Source organism: Ochotona princeps, chromosome 32, assembly GCF_030435755.1.
Source record: "Ochotona princeps isolate mOchPri1 chromosome 32, mOchPri1.hap1, whole genome shotgun sequence".
NCBI classification, from domain to species: domain Eukaryota; kingdom Metazoa; phylum Chordata; class Mammalia; order Lagomorpha; family Ochotonidae; genus Ochotona; species Ochotona princeps.
The window spans coordinates 3,206,650-3,232,867 of NC_080863.1; the positions used below are offsets into that span (position 1 = coordinate 3,206,650).

General features: G+C 41.3%; 1 protein-coding gene across 5 annotated transcripts in view; it reads right to left on the bottom strand.

Annotated features, from left to right (window-relative positions):
• Positions 1–26,218, bottom strand: part of RAPGEF2 (Rap guanine nucleotide exchange factor 2) — a 170,204-nt gene that overhangs the window by 52,856 nt on the left and 91,130 nt on the right. For 3 of the 5 annotated variants that reach the window (XM_036496535.2, XM_058657509.1, XM_058657511.1), the window contains exons 5-7: positions 22,536–22,611; positions 20,495–20,662; positions 18,211–18,228 (exon numbers count right to left, since the gene is read on the bottom strand). In XM_036496535.2, the coding sequence (XP_036352428.2) occupies positions 18,211–18,228; positions 20,495–20,662; positions 22,536–22,611 (262 nt within the window). The remainder of the gene's footprint in view (positions 1–18,210; positions 18,229–20,494; positions 20,663–22,535; positions 22,612–26,218) is intronic. The other 2 variants (XM_058657510.1, XM_058657513.1) reach the window with 1 other exon arrangement.

Sequence of the window (26,218 nt, forward strand, 5' to 3'; positions counted from 1 at the left end):
TAATGTTTCAGTCCCATATCAGAGTGTCTGGGTTCTATTCCCAGTCCTTGCACATGTCTCCCTGGCAATGCAAACCTTGGGAGGCAGTGGTGATGGCTCCAGTTGTTGGGGTTCTGCCCGACTGAGTTCCTGGCCCCTACATTCAGCCCAGCCCAACCCCATCCACTGCAGGCTTGGGGAAGTGAGCCAGCAGATGGGCGCTCTCCCTGACTCTTGCCTCCTGTTCCCCTGCCTCTCAACAATAAAGATATGATATCTCACCTAACTGCAAAGGCCAAATCAACTCATAAGCAGCAATTAGAAGAACTAATACAATCCCGTTTTAAATGTTAAGTGCTTCTGAATCACTGCTGAAGAGATGTCAGGAGCAGACAAGACACAGGAGTGAGTAAAAGTCAAGCAAAGAGCCACGCAAGTTGGGAAGCAGCAAGATAACAGGTGTTTCTGTGCAATCAGCCAAGCTTGTCCTCAATTTAAAAAGCACAGTTTGGGGAGAAACACGTGCCTATCAGATAGAGTGTAGATTATAGTCTCAAGTGAGTAACAGCAATTGAGGCAACACAGTTAAGTTACATCAACTTCTTCCTAACAGGCTTATGCAAGCATGGAGTTGTTCAAAGCTGCTGCGTGCGACACAGGGTCAGTGCGGACCTGCTAGAGGCTAGCACAGACACAAGCTGCGCTTCAAGGGCACGTGCAGGGGCAGCCAACACAGCAAGGCTCAGTGCTTCCAGGAAACAGGTGGACAGGGAACAGACCTAAGAAAGTGAGGTGTGGAGCTCCGATTTAGCAGTCAGCAGCAAAAAGAAGGGACACGGAGGGGCCACCACGGAAAAGCAGGGGTCCAAATGAACTGGCTCCAATGGCGTCTGAGCAGGATGGCATGTGTCTAGTGAGAAACTCACAGGTGCACCACTGAAGGAGCCAGGGAAGTTCTCCAAGGTCATTAGGATCACAGTATTGTTCTTGTCTATTAGCAACAACTGGAATATCATTCAAGCCAGGAACACGAGAGGAGCGGGGCCAAGCGATATTTTCCTGCAGCTGTGTATGGAAAGCAAGAACTGCAAAATCAGGAAAATCCAGGTGGATTCCACCACTTACTAGAAATACACAGCTGGGGAAAAAAACATGTTTCAACCTCTAACAGGTTTCTTCATCTCTGAAGTGGTGATTAGCACAACATCCATGAGAGGACGGCACATAAGGCAGCGCGCTGTACGTCAACAGACGCAGCCACCGCTACGCCGACTCCACATCTGAGGACAGTACCTTCTTACAGATGTCATTTCTTAAATTATTAATCAACCTGAGATGTTACTTATCATAACTATAGCATGCTGCAGAAACTAGCAATTTTTATAAAAAAGTAAACCAGAAAACAAGGGACCAGTTTGATATCATTAAATTCACTTGATATGATCTAAAAAAAAGTTACAAACTTTGAAAGTCAATGCATACTGCAGAAGTTTCAAGGACATCTGAGGTGGGCAGAAAAGACAAGGTTTTATGATAAAACAAATAAATACATAAGTTAAAAAGGCAATAGACTGAGTAAAAAAAAGTGTGATCCCAACACTTGACCAGCCCACAGAATTTCTCTAATACTGTATCTAGACAGTCTAAATCATTAGTGCACTGTACCCTTTTGAAAAAGTTTTATAATATCTTTCCGAAATACTACTCTCTTTTTGTTATATTGCTTTCTTTACAAGAGCTATTTACTTGGCAGGCAAAGTTAAAGAGGGAGACAGAGACAGAGAGAGAGAGAGAGAGAGAGAGAGAGAGAGAAATGAAGAAACAAAGATGATCTTCCATCTACTGGTTCACTTTCCATGTGGCTACAATAGCCAGGTTTTGGTCAGGCAAAAGCAGGAGCCAGGAACTTCATCTGGGTTTCCCATGTGGGTTGGATGCCAGCACCACAGGTGGTAGCTTAGCCCACTGTGCTTGATCATTTATTTCAATTTCACATCCAGAAAATCATGACTCCTCTAAAGACTGCCTGCACAGCCTTAGTTGACTTGGAAAGATAACAGCTGATGTTGGGTACACACCTGGTGACAGTGAGGTACTCATGTAAGTTACCAACTAACCAAATATAAAATAGAGAATTTACTACTTTAGTAGACTTAGAAGACTAGATGAACTTAACAAACCCCCAAATTAAAGGTTCTTATTGCACCCCTATTATACACTAGCAACTAATACTCAGTAAGCAAGAAACTAAAATGATTAAGTAATAGCTCCTGGGATGTGAAATACCCTGCCAGAACAGTGTCATATTCTCGTGTTCCATGATTCCCTAGGAGTGCTCCAAAGGCCCTGTTCACACAAATCCAAACTGGAACAGGGCTCCTCTGTCACAACTTTCCCTATTAGTGGAAATCACGTATTGGGCTGGTCTCTTACGGGATCTGATCTGCACAGAGTTCATGAGTGAAGGACCACAATGGCCTGAAGAGGTGGGAGCCCAGCTTGGGCACCATCTCTGAACACAGTGGCAACCCTGGCGACATCCCCTAGGACGCTGGTGGACTGAGAGCGCGCCTGAGCTGAGTCAGGAACCTTCGCTCAGGATGGGCAACAAAACCCAGTCAGGCTCAGAAACGTAGATACCACGGCACAGCCTGAGACCTTCACAAATCCTCAGCACTGTATGTCCACTCTTCAACATTCCTGCTCCCCAGGACAGAGAGGACCATGCCTGTCCCCCAATGCCATCAGCCTGCTGCAGGCCACATGTAGAGGCAGACACTGAAAAATACTTCAGACTACTCCATGAGCTGCTGCCGTTGAGACGTTTTCGGGTGGCGACAGAACATCTTGGTATCCATCACGAGAATCAGTGTGACAGCAGACAATTGCCAACACGGGGGTTTAAGAGGAGCGTGGTGAGCCCACAACACTGAAGCAAGAGGCTCGGACTCGGTGCCAGGCACAGGAAATGCACCTCCTGACCAGCAGCACCTGCTTGTGGGATTTCAGCACCAGGAACACAAAGCTGACTCATGGGATCGATTAGGAAGTAATTCTCTGTGTATGACATTAAAAAAAAACTGCATTTTCACCACCAATTAATGCATGTTAAGAAAAATATCAGAGGAGAGAGCTACCCAAGGCTCTCCCCTCCTCACTCCAACCTACACAAGGATTCCTCACTACAGAGTCTCCTGTTCTCAATAACCTTTCTCTAAATTTTCCAGCAAATTCAACTACCAAAAAACCTTTTTCCAAAACACAAGGCAAGCATTAAAACTGAATTGTCAAGTTTTAGTTTCTGATCAGAAAGATCAGCTGTCCAGCATTTGTCAATGTGGGCGATACGGCCTGCAATGAATTGCTTAAAACATGTATAAAGATTACGACAGAACGGGCAGGACAAGCCAGTGTCATCTCCCCTCCCCTCCTCCACGCAGAATGCTTCCCTGTCCAGCAGCAGCTTTCCCTACAGAGAAGGAGCAAGCACTCGCATTTCTGAGCAGTTACTATGACCTGTTCTCGAAGCACAAGCAGCATTTGTGATACTCACTGAGTGTTTCTCTTGCTGGACCATAACTCCATGGCTAGCTGGGACCGCTAGTGGTTTCATAATGAAGAAACCTATGCTGGGCTCAACTTACACATCATGCACCAATCTCTCACGGCGGCAAGTCACCCGCTCCAGCATTCAATCAGAAGAAAAAAAAGAAAAAGAGGGAGGAGGACAATCAAGCTGCAGCTTAAAGTGTCACTCCTGGTAAGCTTAAAAAAGAGGCAGGAAAAAAAACCCCTTCACACTTGTAGACTGGAAAAGGAATCGAACAACGGTGCCCGTCTCCATTTTTGCAACCCCAAAACTCTAACCATCGTAGGCGATGACGAGACTGAGAAAACCTCACACAGCTCTCAGTCTCCCAGCCGAATAAGATCATTGCTCAGACTGAAGAACAAGAGGCAAAAGGAAGGAAAAAAAAAGCTAAAATGGCTGACTGCACAGACTCCCTTCCAAAAGCCTTCATACAGAATTATACTCTTCAGGGTGGCAGAAGCAGCAGCCTCGCGCATTCAGCCAAGCATTGTTAATACTCTTGTTTCATTTTCAATCTCACACACAGACCCCTCCGACCCAGAAAGAAAAGAAAAAAGGAAGGAAGAAAAATCTGAGCAGAGCGTGTGAACCGGGACCACCTCCCTTGCTGCTAATGACGCTGCCAGAGTGGTCACCCGTGATCTCTGTCCCACTCCACTAACCAAGTTTGCACAATTAATCTCGGCAGCATGACACTGATGGACATTTAATTTAATGATGTCTGTCTCTCACACCCGACATAGGCATGCCTGCGAGCAAGAGTCACCAACAGGAACACAGCACATGCACACACACACACACACACACACACACACCATCTCCAGAAGCAGGAGTCTGCAACACACCAATATAATTACATTATTGTGCTTACTTTGGAGGACCATGGCTGCAGGCAGTTGGCATAGCAACGCACAAGGAAAGCCATTTCCTGGGTAGAGAGAAAGCTTCCTTTTCTAAATAAAAAATTCCTCTTAGGAAACAAACGGCATTGCTGCTTCCTGCAGAAAGCAAGACACTGTAGTCTGTCTCTTCAACTGCAAGGCTCACACTCAATGCAGTTCTAGTGATGTAAGTGGATTTCTCTCCCACCCTCCCTCTCTCCCTATATACCCTGAAATATTCTGCTCAAATGGCACACACATTCCTTAAGGCTCGCCCCCTCCTCTACTTAACCATTTCACTCATTAAGGTAGCGATGGACAATTCAGATCAAGCTCTTGCCTGGATTATCTCAGCAGCTGCAGGTTAAGCAAGTCTCAGAGGGCTGACTCCACATAATATCGCTGAAGACAGGGTGGGAAAATGTAGCAAGGACTTACTTGAACAGCTTTGAACTAAGGATATGATTTTTCACCAAGGTGAAGATACAGGAATCGATGTGACCTCTACCCCACCCTCACAGATCTCTGTGCTAGAGCAAACACTATTTATCAAATATTTATAAAAGGCACAACTGGCATACGTTGCATACATTTAGAAAAGGTGATCCTGTCACACACCCAGACTTGCACACGGTCAAATGTACGTGCTGCCTTCTGATGTGCAAATGTACTCATGTGGGGCTCAAAAAGAAAACTTGCAGAGGTAGAAAGTTTTAATTAAGTGATTCTACCATAAACCTGTGATCTCACATAGATGTGCCAGTTATCTGAATGACTGCATGAGGGGACAAGGAGAGGACACTTTTAACTCTGAAACACTACTGCGTCTTTCACAACCAGATCTGCCACATACGTGGCAGACCAAATGGAACACGCATGTAGGAAGTCTGGCATCCTAAGTCACTGATTTTCAAGTTGTCAGGATTTGCTAAATGTATTCTTGCCAATCTGAAGACCACACCCATCTCAATCTTCCTTTCTTCTAATCTCTAAGGCAAGCATTTCTTCCCAAGCACTGCTTTGGATCCTTCTCCTCACCGACTCCCATCTCTTTCCTAGTAATGGACAGGGCTAGGGTAAGGCCAAAACCAGTAACTTCCTCTGGGTCTCTCACAAGCAGGCAGGCACTCAAGCACCTAGGCCATCTTTTGCTGCCTTTCCCAGACCATTAGCAGCAGGCTGGATCAAGGTGGAGCAACCATGTCCTAACTGGCCTCCGTTAGGATGCCAACATCACAGGTGGCGATTTGCTCACTACACCACAATGCTGGAACCTCTAACTTCTTAGGTTACCCCCTCCTTCCTCTCGTCCAACTTTTAGGGAACCTCACCACCACAACCAGAGATCTTGCCCCTACTAGCTTGTAGAAGACCAGTTCTCTACTACCTGAAAAACACAACGAAGCAGAAACTTTTCCTAGGCCCCGTGCTTTGCGATGGCAAGAGTTTGGTCTCTTTTCCCTACAACACAACCAAATCTCTCCGGAATCACAGTTTGATTGTCAGCATTTCCTCATTCCGCACACTGCTCAAATGAAGGACTACTGTGGTCGCATTACCCAATCTAATCACTTAGTAGCTCTCCTTTGCCCACCTCAGTGTTCAATACATTAAAATCATACACAAATTCTCCCATTTTCCCCTCAAATTTAGAGCTGCCCCCTACATTTGTTGTCATCCTACTCCCATCCTTATTTTTTGCCTGGATAACTAATGAACCAGTTTACCATGCTACCTTCAAAAATCAAACTCTAAAATCTCATTTCACTCTCACCCACTGAGCCCCATATACAGATGAACATCTCAGTGGCTCCCCACAGCATCCGATCTGCAGGGTCTGCGGCTTCTCCTGTGTCCCTAGTCCACGTCCTCTAGGTCTCAGGGGCTCCTTTGCTTCCACGACAGGCACAGCGAGGTTGCAGCTGCCCTTTCTTCTCCCTGACATTCTTCTTCCCCTCACGTTCCCAACTGGCTCCCTCTCTGCTCCCCAAAACGTACTGCTGAGCGGCCTCGGAGTTCTCACGATGGTACTCACCTCTTCACCCAAGAACTTATGATTATACATTTCATCACATGATAATATCAGCAGCTACTGTATGCTTCCCTGGCTAAACTCATAATGCCGCTGCCATGTATTTTACCTCTACTATTATTGTTGTATCACCAAGTATGCACACTGCAGGTACTTGCTAACATATCCAGTAACTGGGAATGGACACTAGTAGGGCCACACTGGATCTTGTAGATGAATTCCTGTCAAAATCCAACTCTTCCTGTAAGCATCTAGCAGCTAAGATGCTTACATGACAAACTCAAGTGCTTCGTTTGAATCCCAGCTAGACACTCTCAATTCCAGATTCCTGCACACGCAGACAAGGAGACGCAGCAGACAATGAATGGCTCAAGTGTTGGGTCCCTGATACTGATATGGAATATACAGACCGAGTTCCTTGCTTCTGGCTTTGGCCTGCTAACCCATAGCAGATACAGGTGTTTGCACAGTGAAACAGTGGACAAGGGAGCTATCACCTTCTGTTTCCATCTCAACTAAACAGACATTTCAAAAACCAAATCTTGTCTAAATGAGACACAATGAACAATTCACTAGCAAATGCGTACATGAGGAAAAGTAATACTGTCTGGTCTGTAATGTACAAATAAAATGTAGTGCACATACAGCAATGGTGTTATTCAACCTTAAAAATGAACCAAACTCTGGCACATGCTACAGGGACAAACCTGAAGATGCCAGCTTAAGGGAAAGAAGCCTGTTGTAAAAAGGCAGGTACTGTGCAATACTCTAATTCTCAGCCCAGTGTTTATAGAGACAGAGTAAGGAAGAAGTTGCTAGATGCTACGATAAGGCAAAGTTCAAGAGTCATTGTTTAATGGCGATGGAATTCCTGTTTGGGAAAAATGAAGAAAGCTGTGGAGACAGATGGTGGTAATAGTCTTCTAAAAACGGCAAGGCATTTCATGTCATTGTGTTTTACGCTTAAAAAATGGTAGCATGGTAAATTTTTTGTAATTTTATATGTATTTTATCAAGAATAAGAAAGCAAATGGTAGCTTAAGGCTAGAATAAGCAAGGCCTTATCTCCCACGTCAATGACATCTTACACAATCATATGCCAAAAACTGAGCTGAAGGTGAATTGTCCAAGCAGATGGTGTCTAGCCTCGGCCCTAGCAGTTAACACATGTACACCTAACATCAGAATGTCTGCTAACACGTAGCCTGGAAGGCAGCAGGTGACCGAGTCACGGAACTTCATCCCGACCATCATGGTCAGGAGGGAACCAGCACATGGACACTCCCACTTTTGACTCCCAGTCCAGCCATGGGGCTAAACTGGTTTTTTTGAAAGTTGCACTGAAAAGAAGTTAGAAAGATTAAATTGGGAAAGAAAAAAAAAGCTATGCTTTACTGATGAGAACTGTATGAACCAAAAGAGGAAAATAAAATTACTTGTAACAAAAAACAGTTAAATCAACCCAAACCTACCATTTATAATTTCTTTACACTAGACATTCTACACTATTTCTTTCACAATTCAGGGGTGAGGAACCTTTTCTCTTTCCAGGGCCATCTAGTTATTTCTAGCCTCATCCGCAGATCATTCAGAATTACCAACTTAAAGCTTAGCCTGTCATACATGTGTAGATTCTCAGGCCCTGCCTGTGGTCACCTTAGCAGAGCCAGACCAAGTGATCTCACAGGACTTGGGTACCCCATGGGTCTGACCTTTGCCATCCTGACTTAAATGGACTTTGAGCTTTGGTGGGTGTTATCCGCACACCCCCATCTGGGCCTACTTTCAAGTTCAAACGACATCAAATCACTCTCAGTTCAAGTCCACACACTGGGGATGGGAAAGAACTAAGTCTGTACCTGACTCCATTGCCAACATTCACTCTACTGGCGACCATGAACACTTCACATGTCACTGGCTCTCTCTGGCTATCAGTCACTATTCACAGCTGCAAGTAGAATGAAATTAGAAAACACAAAACACTTCTGGTTGATAGGGTCACTTCATTCTTTAAAAATACTCCAAAATGCCAGTTGTATTCAAAGTTTGAACAACCTAATAATATTGTACAGGTGTCTGTACATTATTTTTGCAATGACAACCTTAAGTAGAATTATTAATGCAGATAAATCCACAACGCCACTCTTAGGAACATGCGATTATACTAGTTCGTTGAGTCTGACTCAGACATCAACATACAACCATGACACTGCCGAGACAGCTTAAGTGTTGTGCCAAGGAAACATACACAAGATACTATCAACTTTCAAAGACTACTGACACTATTTTTAAAAAATGGCTGAAATAGTGAAGTGTGTAACTTTCCAAAATGGTGTATTTTCACTCTAAAAGAAAAGGACAGCTCTATGAAGAAGTCACAGGATGTGGTTGAGAACCTGCATTTTCCTATTAACATATTGGTTAATCAATACCATGTCAATTAATACCATAAAAAAAAAAAGGACAGCAATATTAAATCGAATCACTACCAGTGGAGCTGACTACCAGAAATAGAGCTGCCTGCCTCTGTTGAAATAGAATATACTGCAGACAGGAAATGCTTCCAAGCAACCTTGCCTGGAGAATATAAATATAAAAGACGGAAAATATTTTAAATACCACAGAAATGTTTTAAATGCTTTCTTAAAAAGGGATTAAGTTGACTGAAATGGTCATGAAAGCTAAAGATAACAGCATTGAATCATCCTCAGAATGATTAAATACAGGGTTAAGTCCCCAAAATGCAAGTCTAATTTACAAAACTGAAGAAGGCAGTTACAACCATTTCAATCCCACTAATATTTAAAACTCAAGGATAGTACCAGAATGTTTATTGCATGCTTCAGAACATTATAATTATTAGAATGGCTCACAACTGGTCAGAGATCATACTCATGGTTGACTACAACTCCTGGGTGTATGGTAAAGTAGTATATTGCACTAACACACACACAAATCTACAATAGAACACTCAACAGAATCAGGTGCTTACTTATTCCTGCTACAGGCATTTCCCAAGACATGAAACGGGATTGGACACGAATCAATCAGAAATGAACTGAAATTACATTGATCAGTTCAATCGTGTGTCAAATATAAGAAAAAGTACTATTATCACATATCTAATGCTTACTGAGAAAAGATGCATAACAATTTTCGATAGCTTATAGTTTAAAAGATTTTTTTTATTCTATTTGAAAGAATCACAGGAAGAGAAAGATCTTCCATTCACTGGTTCACTCTCCAAAGAGCCGTGATGGCCGGAGCTGGATGGTCTGAATCTGGGAACCAAGAGCTTTCTTTGCCTCCCATGTGGGTCCAGTGACCCAAGGCCATGGGCCATCCTCTGCTTTCTTGGGCTGTGAACAGAGCTGGACCGGAAGTGGAGCATCTGGGACTGGAACTGGTGTCCATATAGGATGCCAACGTCACAGGTGGACACAGCCTGCTATATCCCGCACCAGCCCCAAAAGCTGATGTTCCACAGGAGGTATGTTTGTTCCAGGACATAATACAAATATATGCTGGATCAAATTTTTTAAAAAAGTTACTCATTCTTGTAGCAAACTTATTAAAGTTTAAAAAAAAAAAAAAACCAGTAAGCTCCTGTTCCAGCTATAGCTGCTCTACTTCTGATCCACTTCCCTGATATTGGCCTGGGAAAGCAACAGTGCCCAGCCTAAGCCCATGGGCCTTTGCCAAAAACATGGAAACCACGGATGAAGCTCTGGCCTGGCCTGCATGGCCATTGAGGCCATTTGGGGAGTGAATCAACAGACAGAAGCTCGCTCGCTCTCTCAGTAACTCCAACTTTCGAATAAATAAACAAGTCTACTTTAAGTTTTAAGTACATCTCTAGGCAACTTAATATGTAGTAAACCATTATTTATTATAGAACACTGTTTTAACTTAAAAGAATAACCTAAACACTATCACTAGGACATGAGTATGAGCAAAATGGATTTCCAATTAAAAGCCAATAATACTTTGCTTACCAATGATAAAAATGTGAGCAGCAAGTAAAAATATTTTGAAGAACAACGAATCCCTTGAGCTTGACGGCTTCCTAGTAATTATGGCCCTATTCTTTAGAACTGTGGTGCTAACAAATAGGATACGATTTACCAAGAGAAGACTATTTAACTCAGTGACGATGAAGATTTCAGGTTACAAATCATGCATGAATAAAACCCATTCACTAAGCGGCACCAATGAGTTTTAAATTTAAAAAAAAAAAAAAAAAAAGTAAAGTTTGTTTTCAGGCCCCAGCATTCAGCCTGGCTCAACCCCAGCTGCTGGCAAATGCGGGAGTGAACGGGTAGCTAGAAGTTTACTTGCTGATTTTTACAAGTAAGTAATATTTAAATAATGATAAATTAGGGAAACAATCATTTGTCAAATGTTTGGGCGATACATCCAGAAATATCCACAACTATTTTTTAAAAGTCTTTTCCAATTACCTGTATAAAATTTTGTTTTGTTTATAAACTACACACTTCAAACAGAGGAATGCATGTGACAGATTGCGAAAATTAATGTGAGAATCTAGTTGTCCCGTTAGGCTAAATGCTAAATGTATTTGTAAAAGTGTAGGATATTACCATTTTCAGACATGTTTTTGTTTAAAAAGTTATTTTTAACTTGAAATATCCTTTATGTAAATATCGAATGGGGTTATTACTATTCACAGACATGAATGAATATATCATCTAAATGTTTTGTTTCCATTTTGTTAGGGTTTTACTCATTTATATATACTTGAAAAGACAAGAAAGAAGGACAGTGACAGAAAGTTCCTGTAACAGCAGGGTTGGAACACGCCAAACCAGGAGCCAAGGATTGCATCCAGGACTCTCGCAGCAATGACCGGGGCCCCTGACTCCATGTAAGACTCTCACAGCAATGACCGGGGCCCAAGGACTTGGCCTCTGATCTGCTTTCTCCCAGGCATGTTAGTACAAGACAAACCCCAAGCAGAGGCAGAACGCAGTCTCAGCCACTCCAACACGCAACGTGAGGGCTCCGCTGAACCCACAGCATCTCAATGCTTGTCCCTCATTTTCAATTTCTAGTTTGATAAATAATGATATAGAGAATGCAGACAAAACAACAGCAACAAAGCTCATTAAAGCACTCAGAAAGTGCTGGGAATTGAAGGGAGTCCTGGAGTATGAAAGTTTGAGAACAGTTCAAACTCAAAAACGTTTAGGCCTTTGGCTCTTTAAAGAAACCCAGTCCTCACAGACCTGTTGCCTGGGTAATGTACAACACCCATTTTGGGGGAGGTTGCTCACGGACCAGCCACTCCCTCTAATGTACAACACCCACTTTGGGGGAGGTTGCTCACGGACCAGCCACTCCCTCTAATGTACAACACCCACTTTGGGGGAGGTTGCTCATGGACCAGCCACTCCCTCTAATGTACAACACCCACTTTAGGGGAGGTTGCTCACGGACCAGCCACTCCCTCTGCTCTTCTTGGTTGGAACGCACCACATGTGAAGCAAAAACTCATGTTACAGAGTTTGTTGGTTCCCCAAACACAAAAATGATAGCATTGGGGGCTGCCATCCTGGTGTGGTGTCAAGCTATGTGTAATTTTTAATCATAAAGAGAATTCCAAGTATATCTGTGAAATGGATATGATCAAGTCAATCAAAAGCTTACTGATACATACTTAACACGACACCAAGACGTATACATGACAAAAATGGTTAAGATGGTAAAATTTAGAAGAGCTATGTACCCATCGAATGGAAACTATTACAGTTACACACTTCAACAGTTGACTTTTATATGTAAATTGTATTTCAACAACAGATATTTGCTCCCGCTGAGTTTCAAAAAAACAGCTTTGGATAATGACTATCCAAACAGGAAAATTTTACATATGTAAATATGTGTAGCATTTAGTAGGTATTTTTAAATTATTTTAAAATACGTAACATTCTGTATTTTACTTATACTATGTAAACAACTGAAATGTTGTATTTGACAAATGATTTGCAACCTCACGTGTGCACAGAAGCAGCTAGGGTTTTGGCTGGAGAGCGATACTAAGCTCCAGCTCACAGAGAAGCATTTCAAGTTCATATTCAAATCCAGAAGAGAACATGTGTGACCTACTCTAACAGTGGAAACAGATAACTTACAACTGATAACTTCATTCTAACATACTATAGCTTCACTTGGAAATGGTTCTGAATATCAAAGCAGATTTTTCCAAAGAGACATTTTCAAATGAGCATGTAACACTGCAAAAATCTTGACAAAACAAAAAACAAACCACCACCAAATAATTAAATCACGTGGTAAGGCACGAATCTGTGACAAAACATGTACAGACAGAGCGCCGCCAGGGGCTCAAAAGGAGAGGGAGGACGAAGCAGCAGCGATCTTTTTTTTTTTTTGACAAATAAATCGCTTGAAACACTGTAGGACCAGTGCTACACAAACCTTTATTACATTTAATTTCCAAATGCAACCAAAAGATGAGTGCAGCTATGACATCAGTACAAGCTCTTTCAAAATGCAATGAAAGAACAGTAAATCCCTGTGGATACTGGAGTTCCGTAGCAGGGATGATGTCATATATTAAAAATAGACATCCTCCAACAGACGCTGAAACTTGGCTGAACAGCACACTGCTCACTCCTCGCAACTGCCGGGCATCAATCCGCAGTGCATGCGAACCGTGGGAGAGAATCACTGCATGTTTTAAATGATTTCCTGAGCTGCCTTTCAATTTCTATACATGCTTTATGGTGTAATTTCCTAGCGCATGTAAATTAAATCAACATAAATACCTGATGGTAACTCCAAGAAAACAAAAGCAGGAGGCTGAGACCACAGCAACAGCTTTCACAGGCTGCATTTTGTCAGCAACAGCTACACATATGGAATAGCATGGCTTCGTCCGCCTATTGTTGGAGATCTTTCCACAGGCAGCTTTCTATGGGATTTTAAAATGCAACATGATCTAGGTCCAGAGGAGCCAGTCCACCTGCTGGTAACGAGCGGTGAAGAGCACAGAACAATTCTGACGCCGCTCTCAAGACTGGTGCAAGTCTGAGAAGCACCAAGCACACACGTGATGAATAAAAACACAGCAGCAGCAAAATCCGTGTGGGTTCTTTCATGTATTTCCCTACCCAACACACTATCCACACGTCCTTTTCCATTCTTTGCTATCTGGTTCAGTTCCCATGTTTCTATCGAGCATTCCTGATTAAAGAACAAGCTTACTCCGAACTAATCTATATGTTCAACCATCACTTAAGTATCTGTACTTAAAGACAGACTAGAGTGTAAGTCAATCAGAAATCAAGGAATTCGAGATTTAAGGTTTTCATTCTCAACATAATTATTTCTACATTCTCATCTCTGAATACTAGTTAAATCCTATGCCCTTAATTCTCACCCCAATGATTAAGTTACGGCCACAATTTGTCATCAAGATCTTACAGCCCTATTTTGTCATCCACATGCCCATATCTGTTCCATCGTGGAAACAGATAATTTATTTAAATGAACATCTCCACACATGTCACACTCAGGCTTCAGTCTCTTTGGAGTACCTTGTAGTGTTTATGAAAAAGTTCAACTTCCCACATGGTTTGCATATATTCCAAATATATTACTATAAAACTTCCATCTCTTAACAAAGGAACTCTTGGGACACAAAATGGTACAGAAGGCATCTCGGATCCCTTAGGGTGCCTTGTGTATATATTACCATGGTACCTGGACTTTCCTACGTATGCATTTATTTATGGGGAAACAGAGGAAGAGAGGGAGAGAAGGAAAGAGGGAGAGATGGGGAGAGAGAAATTGACCAATCTTGTGAGAGGGCTATAAGGTCGAGATATCCAGATTATGCCCGCCTTACAGATCTTCATACCCCTAAAATATGACGGATATGAAACTTGCTAGGCAATCGAACACTTGGCAAATGATTGAAACTACTCAGCTTTCCTCTCCGATACAGGAAACAGAATATATAAACTTTCTGAAACTCCCCTATTCTAACTCAAGTGATACTAGTTGACACTAGAGAAAGTAAAAGCTTAGGTTCTGTTAAGTAACCAATGCTTGCTGAGTTTGGACTGGAAAAGGAGAAATACATTAAAATAAGCAAGGCATTTTCCCTATGTTTCAATAACTTCTTATTTGCATAAAATGGTTTTAAAAATATTACAAGACCCAATACAGACAGGGAATGATACAACTGAAGTTCAAATATGAAGTCTTACTAGTCTAGAAAATTTCATAGACGTACAAGTCACTGATATATTACTAAAAACATCCTCTCACAGACAAGAGGCAAATATGGAATCCCATTAATACAGCTCAAGTCAAAACGAAAGAAAATGGTACAGGGCGAAACAAAGGCATGGCAGTGAACACACTGCCTACTTCTACCACAGAACAGAGAAGTCTAATGTCAAACAAATGTGCATAATCACATAGATTAAACACTGTCATTCCTTCATCTCTTTAAAAGCCAAACAAGTTTTGAAACTAATCCAACGTATCAAGAAATCGTTGGCTGAAGAACAGATCGACTCAAACCAAATCTGTCTTCTGTGGGAAAAAAAGCTACTTCCGAAACAGAGAACATTTATCCTAGGAATTGTTTTCTTACATAGCTATTGTGAGAAATAGGATTTGCCTTATACCACTATCAATAATACCCTTATGAAAAATGGGAATGGGGGCCCAGCAGCGTGGCCTAGCTAAAGTCCTCGCTTTGAACACGCCAGGATCCCATACGGGCACCGGTTCTAGTCCCGGCAGCTCCACTTCCCATCCAGCTCCCTGCTTGTGGCCTGGGAAAGCAGTCGAGGACGGCCCAAAGCCCTGGGACCCTGCACCCGCGTGGGAGACCCGGAAGAGGTTCCTGCTTCCCAGCTTCGGATCGGCGCAGCACCAGCCCGTTGTGGCTCACCTGGGGAGTGAATCATCGGACGGAAGATCTTCCTCTCTGTCTCTCCTCCTCTCTGTATATCTGACTTTGTAATAAAATAAATAAATCCTTCAAAAAAAAAAAGAAAAATGGGAATGGTTTCCAAAAATCTCTTACATACACTGGTCTTATTACATCAACGTCATTTTTACAGACAATGCATTATCACTGACTAATTAAAAAAAAAACCCTTCCATAATCTCGCATGTTTTATTCAACTCAGGTTATATTATGTAACATATTCCATTTTTTATATCCCTACCAAGAATTTCAAACCTGATCTACTGAAAAATTGAATACACAGCTATTAAATGGCATTCTGAAGTACATATTCACATTGCAGAAAAGGGTTACTAATAAAACAAATATAAGGTATTTTACATAACAAAGGGTTTTCATTATCTCAAACATTTTATGTGGCTTGAATATTTATAAATGTGTTCTGTTTTATTGTATTCAACTCCTCCAAATCCAATTTGCATATAGCAGAGTCCTATCTTTTTGGGCAAGTAGGATTGGGGTAAAGAGACAACATGTATATCACAGCACAGACAGTATTTTAATTTTGCAACCAGCTTCGGAAAGCTGGAAATTTTTGAAATGTCAGTTCATCCACATAACCTCCATGGGATTGGGCAAGTTTTGTCGGTATTCAGTCCATTTGCTCTCTGTATATTTTTTATTTCTTTCCACGCTGGGCAGAAGGAAGAGCATTTTGTTTCATTAAGAGAGATGAGAAGAGCTATGTACCAGTTTCCTTTAACACTGGTATCCGATAAGGGCTAAAATGTCCACTCCCTAGGGCTTTCAAGGGGTACTGCATACTAATAAAGCATCCCATATGGCTGCCAGCTCAAGTCCCGGCTGCTCCAATCAAGGTTCAGCTCCCTGCTAGTATACATGGGAAAGCAGCAGAGGATGCTCCAAGCTGCGTCTTTGTACCCATGTGTGTGACCCAGAAGCAACTCCTGGCTCCCAGTTTCAGACCAGCCCAGCTCTAGTCATTGGGGCTATTTCAGGAGTTAAAGAGAAGATGGAGGCTCATTCGCGCTCGCTCTCTCTTTCGTTCATTTTCTGTAACTCAAGTTCCATTTGAAAAAGTCTCCTCGGTCCCTACAGCCTCTCTTCTCCATTCTTGCTCTAGAACCCAGACTTTTCTTGTCACATAAACTTCACAGAATTGTCCATGTACACAGAGATGGTCTGAAATCACGCATTAAGCACAGCTTTTTTTCCGCACTCCACTGTAATCTGGAGAAAAGGGAAACCACTGTCTATGCAGTGCCCGGCTGACTCCCACTCCTGGAGCCTCTGTCGAGACCTTAACCGTTAACACTTCCATAACCCGTTCATTCCACTGGAAACGGATGCCCACATCTCATCTTCTGTCTTACATACAACCTCAACCATCCAAAACATTAAAAGATGCTAATAACCATCTCCCATCTTCCCTTCTCACTGTATTTCCAAATGTGTGTTCTCTCTGCAAGCATCACATATTTTTCTGGGAAAAAAGTCTGAAAACTCTATATGGACTTCATATTTCTGAAGGAAATCATCATAAATTCTCTTATAACCTTTGCAACGTATCTAATTTTAAGTGTACAAAGGTATAGATCATAACTTAAGACAAATATCATTTAATTTTAAGTGAGAATTAGATGAGTGTGTTTCATGTAAAAACATTACATATTTATTTCTCTTAAAATATTAAGTACATCTATTTTAAAGTGTCTTCTTTCCACAAAAAAGTTGAAAACACTGATATAATTAAGACTGCAATACAATTCATACATCATAAACTTTAAAAAAATAGTTAAAGAGCTTTAGATTCTTTGCATACTTTTAGTAATCACCAATGTGTCTAAAAGCAATACAGCAAGCAAGCCACTATTGTAAGTTAATGTATATTCTCTTACATATAACTGGTTAGTCTTTATCATACTTTTAGGAAAAGTCACTACACTTGCCAAACGTAATATATGACCGACGATGTACACTGAATTATTCAATCTTTTTAATTAATAATTATAAAACCAAAAAAAAAAAAAAAAACCACTTCAGGCTAACTAACTGATTTCCAGACATAATGAATTTCTCTTTCTTAACTCCAAAGTTGATTGCTAATTCCAAATTTGATCCACAATATCAAAAGAGTAACACAGAATATTACAAGCTGGTTATTTATTGGCATGAAAGAAATGAGCAAAGATGTTATTATAGGTCTCTAGGTTAAAATGCAGAATAAAAAAGCATGAAATCCGGTTAAAATGACATGCCAGTAAGAAAATACAGACTTAAAACTGCTTTCCTTTTTGACTAAGTCCTTTTTCGATCTGATTAAAACTTCACTGAATTTTCCCAATACTTTCCCACTGAATTTCTAGAAATTTAAACCACTCATGTGTGACATACAAATTTCTGATGAATTTACCATAAGCTTCATATGAAGAGCAATCACATCTCATTGTGTCTTCATTTGCAAAGCAGGTTAGTACACAACAGTGAATCCATTCATGCTTCAAAATCAAGAAGCTTTCACTTGGATTCTCTCCCCAAACAAGACAGAAGACCATCACCAGCTCTGCACCAACACTACAGCCTAGGCCACCACGTGCCCCTCCACAGTACCCAAGTGCTCAATCAGGACAAAATACAAAATGACAAGACCAAGCAAATAACATCAACATTATAAACTCATTAGTTACAATGCAAATTCACAAACTTAGGTTAGTGTAGGAGACCACACAGATTACAATACCTGAGATTTAGTGCATTCCTTTGAGCCAAAATGAAATGAGTGCCATAGAAGAGGAAAGGAAAAGATGAACATTATCAGACATGCTATATTATATCGGCCCAAATGAAGATCATGTTAAAATTAGGTTACGAATGACCATCTAGAACTGGCTGTGTGTATACTGCACAACGATCTTCAGCCATGCACTTGCAACCATTTAAAATCACTCATGAAGTATACTCATGCAATTCCTTTCAATTTGTTTTTTCTTCACAGTCCCACCCAGTTAGCCAATTTCTAGGAGAAACATTTCCACTAAGAATATGAAAATATGGCTTGAACATATTAAACAGTAATAATTTTGCTGTTTTACAGTATTACAATTATACATGTAGACCAAACAGTAATGAAAATGTAAACACATCTCTGACATACAAAAACGATCTAGCATTTTAAATTTTGTCCAGGTTGCTGCCGATCTTAACTCATTTAGTAAAATTAATATCAACATGTCACATATGGATAAACTAGTACAATGTCCATTAGTAATGAAGTTGAATTTTACATCCCATTTGATTTTTTCCCTAAAAATGTCTATTGGCCAGGTAAGATATTCTAAGCCAAAAACTGCAGCAATAAATGTTTTTTAACAATTAAAAAGAGAAATTATGTTAAAAAGCTGAATGAAGAGTTCCGTACACCTGAGCAAGTTGGGGATGGTGGGGAGAAAGTTAAGAAATGCCACTAACGGAAGTGTGACACGATGGTATGGCAAACGGTTCACAGAAAGCCGATTTCAAAGTTAAGCTCATTTTGGTGCCAAAAAACTTTGAACTGCATGCCTCGTTTTCTCGTACTTCACACTTCTCATCAGCTTTCTGAGGGCACCTGTATGTATGAATCAAAACTTTCTGTACCAAAATAATCTCTGATCTTTTCAATTCCATTCTCTGAACTCGCTGAAACCCTTCATTCAACTTTAAATTAAACCAATCAATCAAAGACTAAGTTTGATGTGGTCTACTCTCCTGCTATTTCAATTTAGGAATCACCTTGGAAAAACAAAGCAGAAAGAATGCCAGGCTGAAACACCATCTGGATTGCACTCTCATTATTCACAACTATTTTTAATACGTACTTCCTTCCCTAAGTCTGCATCAACACTAAAAATGTTACCTTCTTCATGAACATTGGTAACAAAAAACCTTTTATGAGTTTTTTTTTTTAAATAGCAAGTTTCCCCAACAGACAAAGCTGCCTTTGTGATGAGCAAAAAGCAACCCTTCTAAATGAGTTCAATGAAATGATTCAACTATGAAATTCATGCTAAATTAAAATAGCACACGGGGAGTCAGAGGAGTAGGCGGGTTGCTGGTGGTCAAAGCCACATTAAGTATTTAAAAACAGTTTTCAGACATGGAATCTATGAAGTGTGGGGATAAAACATATTAAAGGAACTAAACACTGAGTCTGCAGGCAGGTTCCTATGCGTTTGCCATTGGCACCAATTTGAAGAAAAGAGATAAGCAAGTGCAGAACAGTCACCTATTTTTACTTCTTATAGTTTTATTTTAAAATTAATTTAATGCATAATAGCTGCTCATTTAACAGGGCTACCTGCAACTTACTTCAACTTACTATGCTATGTTCAAGAACTGAAGCTACATTGAACAGAGTAGTAAGGAATAAGGCTCTAAACGGACCCTCCTGAGGTCTGACACAGAGCACTCATCCGTTCCGTGGTTTCCTCAAATATATAAAGCAGCTTATTTGTCAAATTCTTTAAATAAATGACAAGCATTATAACATTTGAGAATACCGAACCGATTAAGAGATATTTCAGGACATCTTCACATTGAGACTTTGAAAAGCAACTTCAAATTCTCATCTCAGTTCATGGAATTTTTTTTAAAATCTCAGATCATCTCACAGCTGTATGAGAAATATGGAATTTTTGCAAATCTACTTTCGACACTAAAAATGGGTCAAGTAGCAGTCAAGTGGGGGCAGAGATGAAACGCACAAAAGTTGCCTGATATTTCATGAAGATCAAGGTGACTTACGTTATACCAAAGAGAGGCATAGAGCGCTACTCACGAAGCAGATCTTCCAAGAACATTCTAAGCAGTAAATGAGCTCAACAATGTCTCTGAACATCTGACTGAAGTGCACGCATTACATGCTTTGTGCAAAACCTTCCACCGATAAAGGCTACCATAGACACGAATTACTCAGGAAAAGTGTGGACGTTCAACGTTTTCCCACAAAACTGCACAGATACTTTAAAAGCACTCAGAATACTTACCGTATGGTAGCCTCTTGGCAAAGGGGGTTTGCCCACAGGATAAGGATCCACTGTGTCGATAATCGTTTGCCTTTCGCCTTTCTGGTTGATTTTTCTAAATCGCCTTCGAGATTGTCTGTGGGAAGCTTGGCGTTGAAAATACTCTTCATTTTCATCCATATAGTCCACCTGAAACAAAGCCCAAGAGGAAACTTCATTTCCCCAGGCACAGCCTCCCGTACTGATACTAAATGCGAGAAGAAACCCACGACAGCTCATTTGCACTCATTTTGCAAAGGAATCTGTGGACAAACTACAGAAGCTTCCAATGGGCTTCAGCCTCCCTGGGTCTAGATGCTTTTGACTAACTTCATGTACGAAGAGGCATTTTCAGTTCCACATGGGACATTATGGCTAATTCTCGAATTTCCTGCCATTTCAAAGGGAAGGGCATTTTCGGTAGTCTTTGTACTGGCTCATTAATGAAAGATCTCACAGGATGTATTACCACAGGCACAAAGAGCAACTCCTACACTGTCATAACCCAGGCACTCCCAGGAGCCCAGGAGGCTCCAACTGGCCCACCGGACCGACTCGGGCACACTGCCTCAGGGGCTCTCCTGCTTTCCTTCTGTGGCTTCAGTTTTCACACAAGTATTTTTTTAGCATCTTGTACAAGAATAATTTCACATTTTAGAAACTCTGAAAGCATGTTTAGTTCGAAAACTGCTCACAGAGAAAGTAAACCAAGTAATGTGTGTAACACTGGCAAGCCTAAAGTACTCAAAGTAATTTTTAAAACACTCTCTCTCTCCCGCAAATAAAACAAGAAAATCTTAGAACAAGGAATGTTTAAAAATTCTTCACACAAATTCAAAACTGGCAATAACAAAGAATAAGATCTCCAGAAAGATTCAGAACGGGTCAGTAGTCTCCTGTACCCCCTACACTTCTCCCAGTCCCCAATCTTGACCTACCTCTGAGCCACTTTCTCACATACTGGTAAATTTGGTGAACTTTCAACAAAAGTTTTCAATAGTTCTGAAAAGGAACTTATCTCTGATGAGATTTCCATTCTACCTTCTATGGAAAAACCCTGAGGCTTAATAAAAAAACACTTAAAAAAAGCAAACACTTGTCTAAATACACATAAAAACCTTTCGTCAGAGGCAGGTATTTGCCGAGCAGTGAAGTCCCTGCAGGGACACCAACACCCAGTGTGGCACTGAACCCTTCAAGTTTCACTTCTGCTTCCTAACGAGCTTCCTGCAGAAGGAAACCGCCCACCACTCAGTGGGGGTACCCAGAGGAGTTTGGGGCTCCTGGCCTCAGTGGGACAAGACCCTGACTGATGCAAGCATTTGGTAATTTAAAAATGAAGGTTTCCTCTGCCTAACAGCGTGCTGGATGGGGGCCATAAGAATACGTCAGCTGAGCGTCTGTTGAACGCACCCTTCCAACCTGATTACAATTTTTTTTTTTTTTACTGATTGTTTTAAAAGTACCTGTTATCCTACTAATTTTCCTAAGGAACAAATATGACAAGTGTGTTTTTTTTGAGATTCAATAAAATTGTTAATATTTTCACAGTGTGTTTACTACGTAAAAAAGAGAGGTAAAGATGTCAAGATAGTGTTTAATAATCAGTGTAGCCGTCTTTCCATTGTTTACAAGAAATCGGATGATTTTCTTCTGCTAACTGGTCTCTGATTCATAAAAGTAGCTCACTCCAATTAATAGAGGGGGTTAATCTAACAGATTAACCTGTTAGAACCTAGAATATAAAAATTTTCCCCCAAATTTTAATTATGCCATTAACATAGATTGAATGAAAAAGCTGAACGCTGAAACTTGAAGCTCTTGCCCTCTTGAAATTTTACCTTTAACTGAATCCTGCAGATAACCATAGCATTAAAATTACAAGTTCAAAATCACTGAAGTTACGAGATATGTATCTTAGTGTTTTAAAAATACAATACCTTATGATAAGCAGCTTGTGCAAATGGGTTTACTTTACAGAATGTTTTAGGAAAACAAACAGTCCCCACAGAAATATTCTTACCACAATCATCTCAGAAGGCTCTAGAACAATGCACTCGCAGCCACGCCTAAAGCTCCCCGCAGAACGCTTGCCAAAGCTGGAAGGGAGCAAAGGAAACATCCAGTGAGGACAATCGCAGGAGCTAGAGGAACATGAACCGAGACGTGAGGCCAACCCTCCAGATAAATAAAAACTAAACATAACTGCCCGAAGCACAGCCCGGGGAGGAGCCGCCTCGGCCACCACTCACACCCAGTGACACCGAGTTTCAGCCGGGTTTTCACTTTTTGGAAAATTCCAACATAATCTTTCAAATTAATAATGTAAGCACTACATGAATATTTAGCATGAATGTGCATTATGTCGGGCTGTTTTCAGTCATTCACAATTAGGGGAAGTTTTTGAAAAAACCCAAGAGGGGTGGGAAGTCTCTCAAAGCTGAACTAAGAAAACGTCCAGAGGTTATGGCAGAGGGAAGACACCCAGGTCCCCCGCACAGTGCCCGAAGGGAGACCTGGCTTCTCCACTTTGGACCAAGCTTTCTGCCAACAAGCACCCTGGCAGACAGAAGGTGATACCTCCTGTATTTGGGTTCCTGCTACCAGCTCCCCACCCACCCACCCTCAGGCCTAGCTGTTGCAGGCACCTGGCGAACCAGCAGATGTCTCTCTCAAAGAAAATAAGATGGCAACTTTTTTTGAAGGCAGGGTGACAGAAATATCTTGCATCTACTGGCTCACTCCCCACGTGGCCACAGCAGCCAGAACCGAGATGATCAGGAGCCTGGGCATCCTCCATTGCTTTCCTAGGCCAGGTGCAAGAACAACAGCTGGGTCAAAGGTGGAGCACCTGGGAGTGTCCAGAGGGGCTCCAGTGCCCAAGAGCAGGCTTAGCCTACCACGGCACTGGTCCCAAAATAATCTGGAATCTCCAGGAAGTGCAAGAGGCACATAAGTTCTTTAAATTGCTCAAACATTTCTTTCTTTCAGAAGGTATAGCTGTTTTTCTAGATTTTTATTATCCTATAAATTCTTTAAGATACTTAGTAGAACTGCTTTTCCTTAACTCTGAAATGACTTACAGGCATGCATACATACATAGCCACCCCCTAAAACAAAACAAAACAAAACAAAAAACAAAAAAAAAACCACCACTCCTCTTGAACACCTTGTGCCTGAACTCCAACACAGCACCTCTGTTCTCTGGGCAGCCACTCCCACCCCTACCCCCCTCACATGGAATGTCTGCTCTTTCCGGCACATACACAGTCAAGCCCGGGAATTCTGGGGAGCTGGGTCATCTTTAACCACTCTTACTATACCATGCCTTACCCATTCACTACTCCAAAAGCTCGCATTTTCTGTCAGTCCACGTTAACATCTGAAGTATTTATTTTTAGCAAATCTATCTTTCGGGGGGGAAATGTGAAAATAGTCAAAGAACTGCCTTACTGAGCAGTTTACCCAGTTTGACAAATTCAGGGATTCTTACGCAATGTCTTCTTCCTTTCCTACCTCACGATGGCACACACGATCCACGGGCTCCGATGGAGACAGTCCTAGGACAGCAGTGGTGATCTCTAACACCACACTGAACACGTTTCTGATAACGAGCTTCATTTACTAATACAAAGGTTATCAGGTGGCACTAGGCCATCACTTTATTTCTCCCCCAGCATGGGGGGGGGGGATTCTATTTTAACTAAATCAAGAGCAGGACGTGGGGCTGGTGCAGTGGCATTTCAGACCAATCCTCCACCTGCAGTGCCAGCATCCCAAGTGGGTACCAGCTCAAGTCCCAGCTGTTTTACATCCTGTTCTACCTGCCTGGTGATGACCTGGGAAAGTATCAAAGGTGGGTGTGCCCACACTCACATGGGATACCGGAAGAAGCTCCAGGCTGAGGACTAGTTCAGCTCTGGCTATTGCAGCCATTTGGGAAGTGAGTCCGTGAAGGGAGGCTCTCTTTCTCCTTCTGATTTTCAAGGTAAAATCAGTAAATCTCAACAAATGCATTCAGACATACAGATTTGTATGAGGACTTTCCTAAAGGGTAAAACATGTTGCCAAATAAATTATTTTAAAAAAATTTTTGTTAATCACTTAAGCTCTAATATAAGTAAAATAATCCAAATTTTTAGAGATTTTTGTATTTCACCACAAAAATTCCTTAACTATTCATCATACACAGAAATTTCATTTGCAATCTGGTTTTCATTTAGTTGTTTTTTTTCCAAAGAATCCTTACAATTCAATGATACACTACAAATTAAGAAATAATGTCTACGTGTTAGAAAATGTGGAACTTTCAAATTATCATTGTCCATTTAATCCTACTAGATGAGTGGATGAAAAGTGGAAATTTAAGACTAATTACTAAATAAAATAAAATTTACATTTAAAAATCCATAATTTGTGAGATTCTAAATCTGACCCTATTTATGTTAAGTTAAAGACCTGGGTAAGTTTAAAACATAAACAAGCAAATGGTTATTCTTTTTTTTTTTTTAATTTGCTTTCCTACTTACAAAGTTTGTGACACATGCAACAATATTCATAGAATACCTGAGGGGAAAAACTGAAATATCCTAGAATTTTCAACAATTTTAGCAACAAAAGGTGTTAATGCTCACATAACTACTTCTATCAACTCCTGAATCAGAATTTAGTCTCCAAATTGTCTTATCAATTTGTCACCAGCTCAACAGAAATCCATGGCTAAGAAGTCACACATTCAGGTGGTACTAAATCATCCCTTTGGACATAAAGAGCTTGCACTCCCAAATATGCTATCTTTTTTAATTCCCACAAGAATACTGGGAAGTGAACTGCACTAAAGGTGAAAAAACTATGTAGCACATAGAAGAAAAAAAAAATCTCATCTTCTTCAGACCATCAAAGCGTTCACCGACAGAGAAAATGCATTGCTGCTGAAGGTTAACGTCCTGAATACACTGACTGGAAGGGCAGCAGGGTGTATTACTCCGCTATCCAACGACCTGTGTTTCCCGAGTCTGGAACCCAGAAGGAAGGCGGCCTTCCTAAGCACTGAAGTGTGCAGAAGGCTTGTGCCACGCCTCGTCCATGCCAAGGCTCCGAGCTCACCGAGACAACTCCTCACCTTGCAAACACAAGCTCCTCAGGCAGAAAGAGTCAACACACTGAACTGTGTTAGCTGGAAATTCATGGAATCCAAAAAATACATCTGGCTTCTGCTACATGCTTCTTGTGTGGAAATAATCAATAAGCCAAAGAACACATAATTATTGACCAAACACTATGCTTGGAATACGCTTCTCTCATTAGCAATGTGGTCCTCGGTGTTATGGTGCTGGGAGGAGATGGGCTTCATGCAAAATATCCCATCACTGGGAATGCTGCCTGCAGAAGGCATTAATGCAGTTCTTGTGGGGGGCTAAGCAATTCCCGTGAGATGACAGCTATAAACTGACCCTTGCCCAGTATGGCTTCCTGGGTCACCCCAGGTCACCCTTACTTGGGCTCCAATCATGGGCCATCACCAGAGCTCATACTCATGTGCCTGCTTGATTTTGAGCTAAACAGATGTTTTTTCGAAATAAAGTATTCTGACTGTGGTACTTTATTATAGTGACAAAAAAATAGACTAACGGGCCCAGTGTGATCACTCAGTGGGTAAGTTCCCGTCATGCATGCTCTGGGATCCCCTATGTGGGGGTCCCGGAT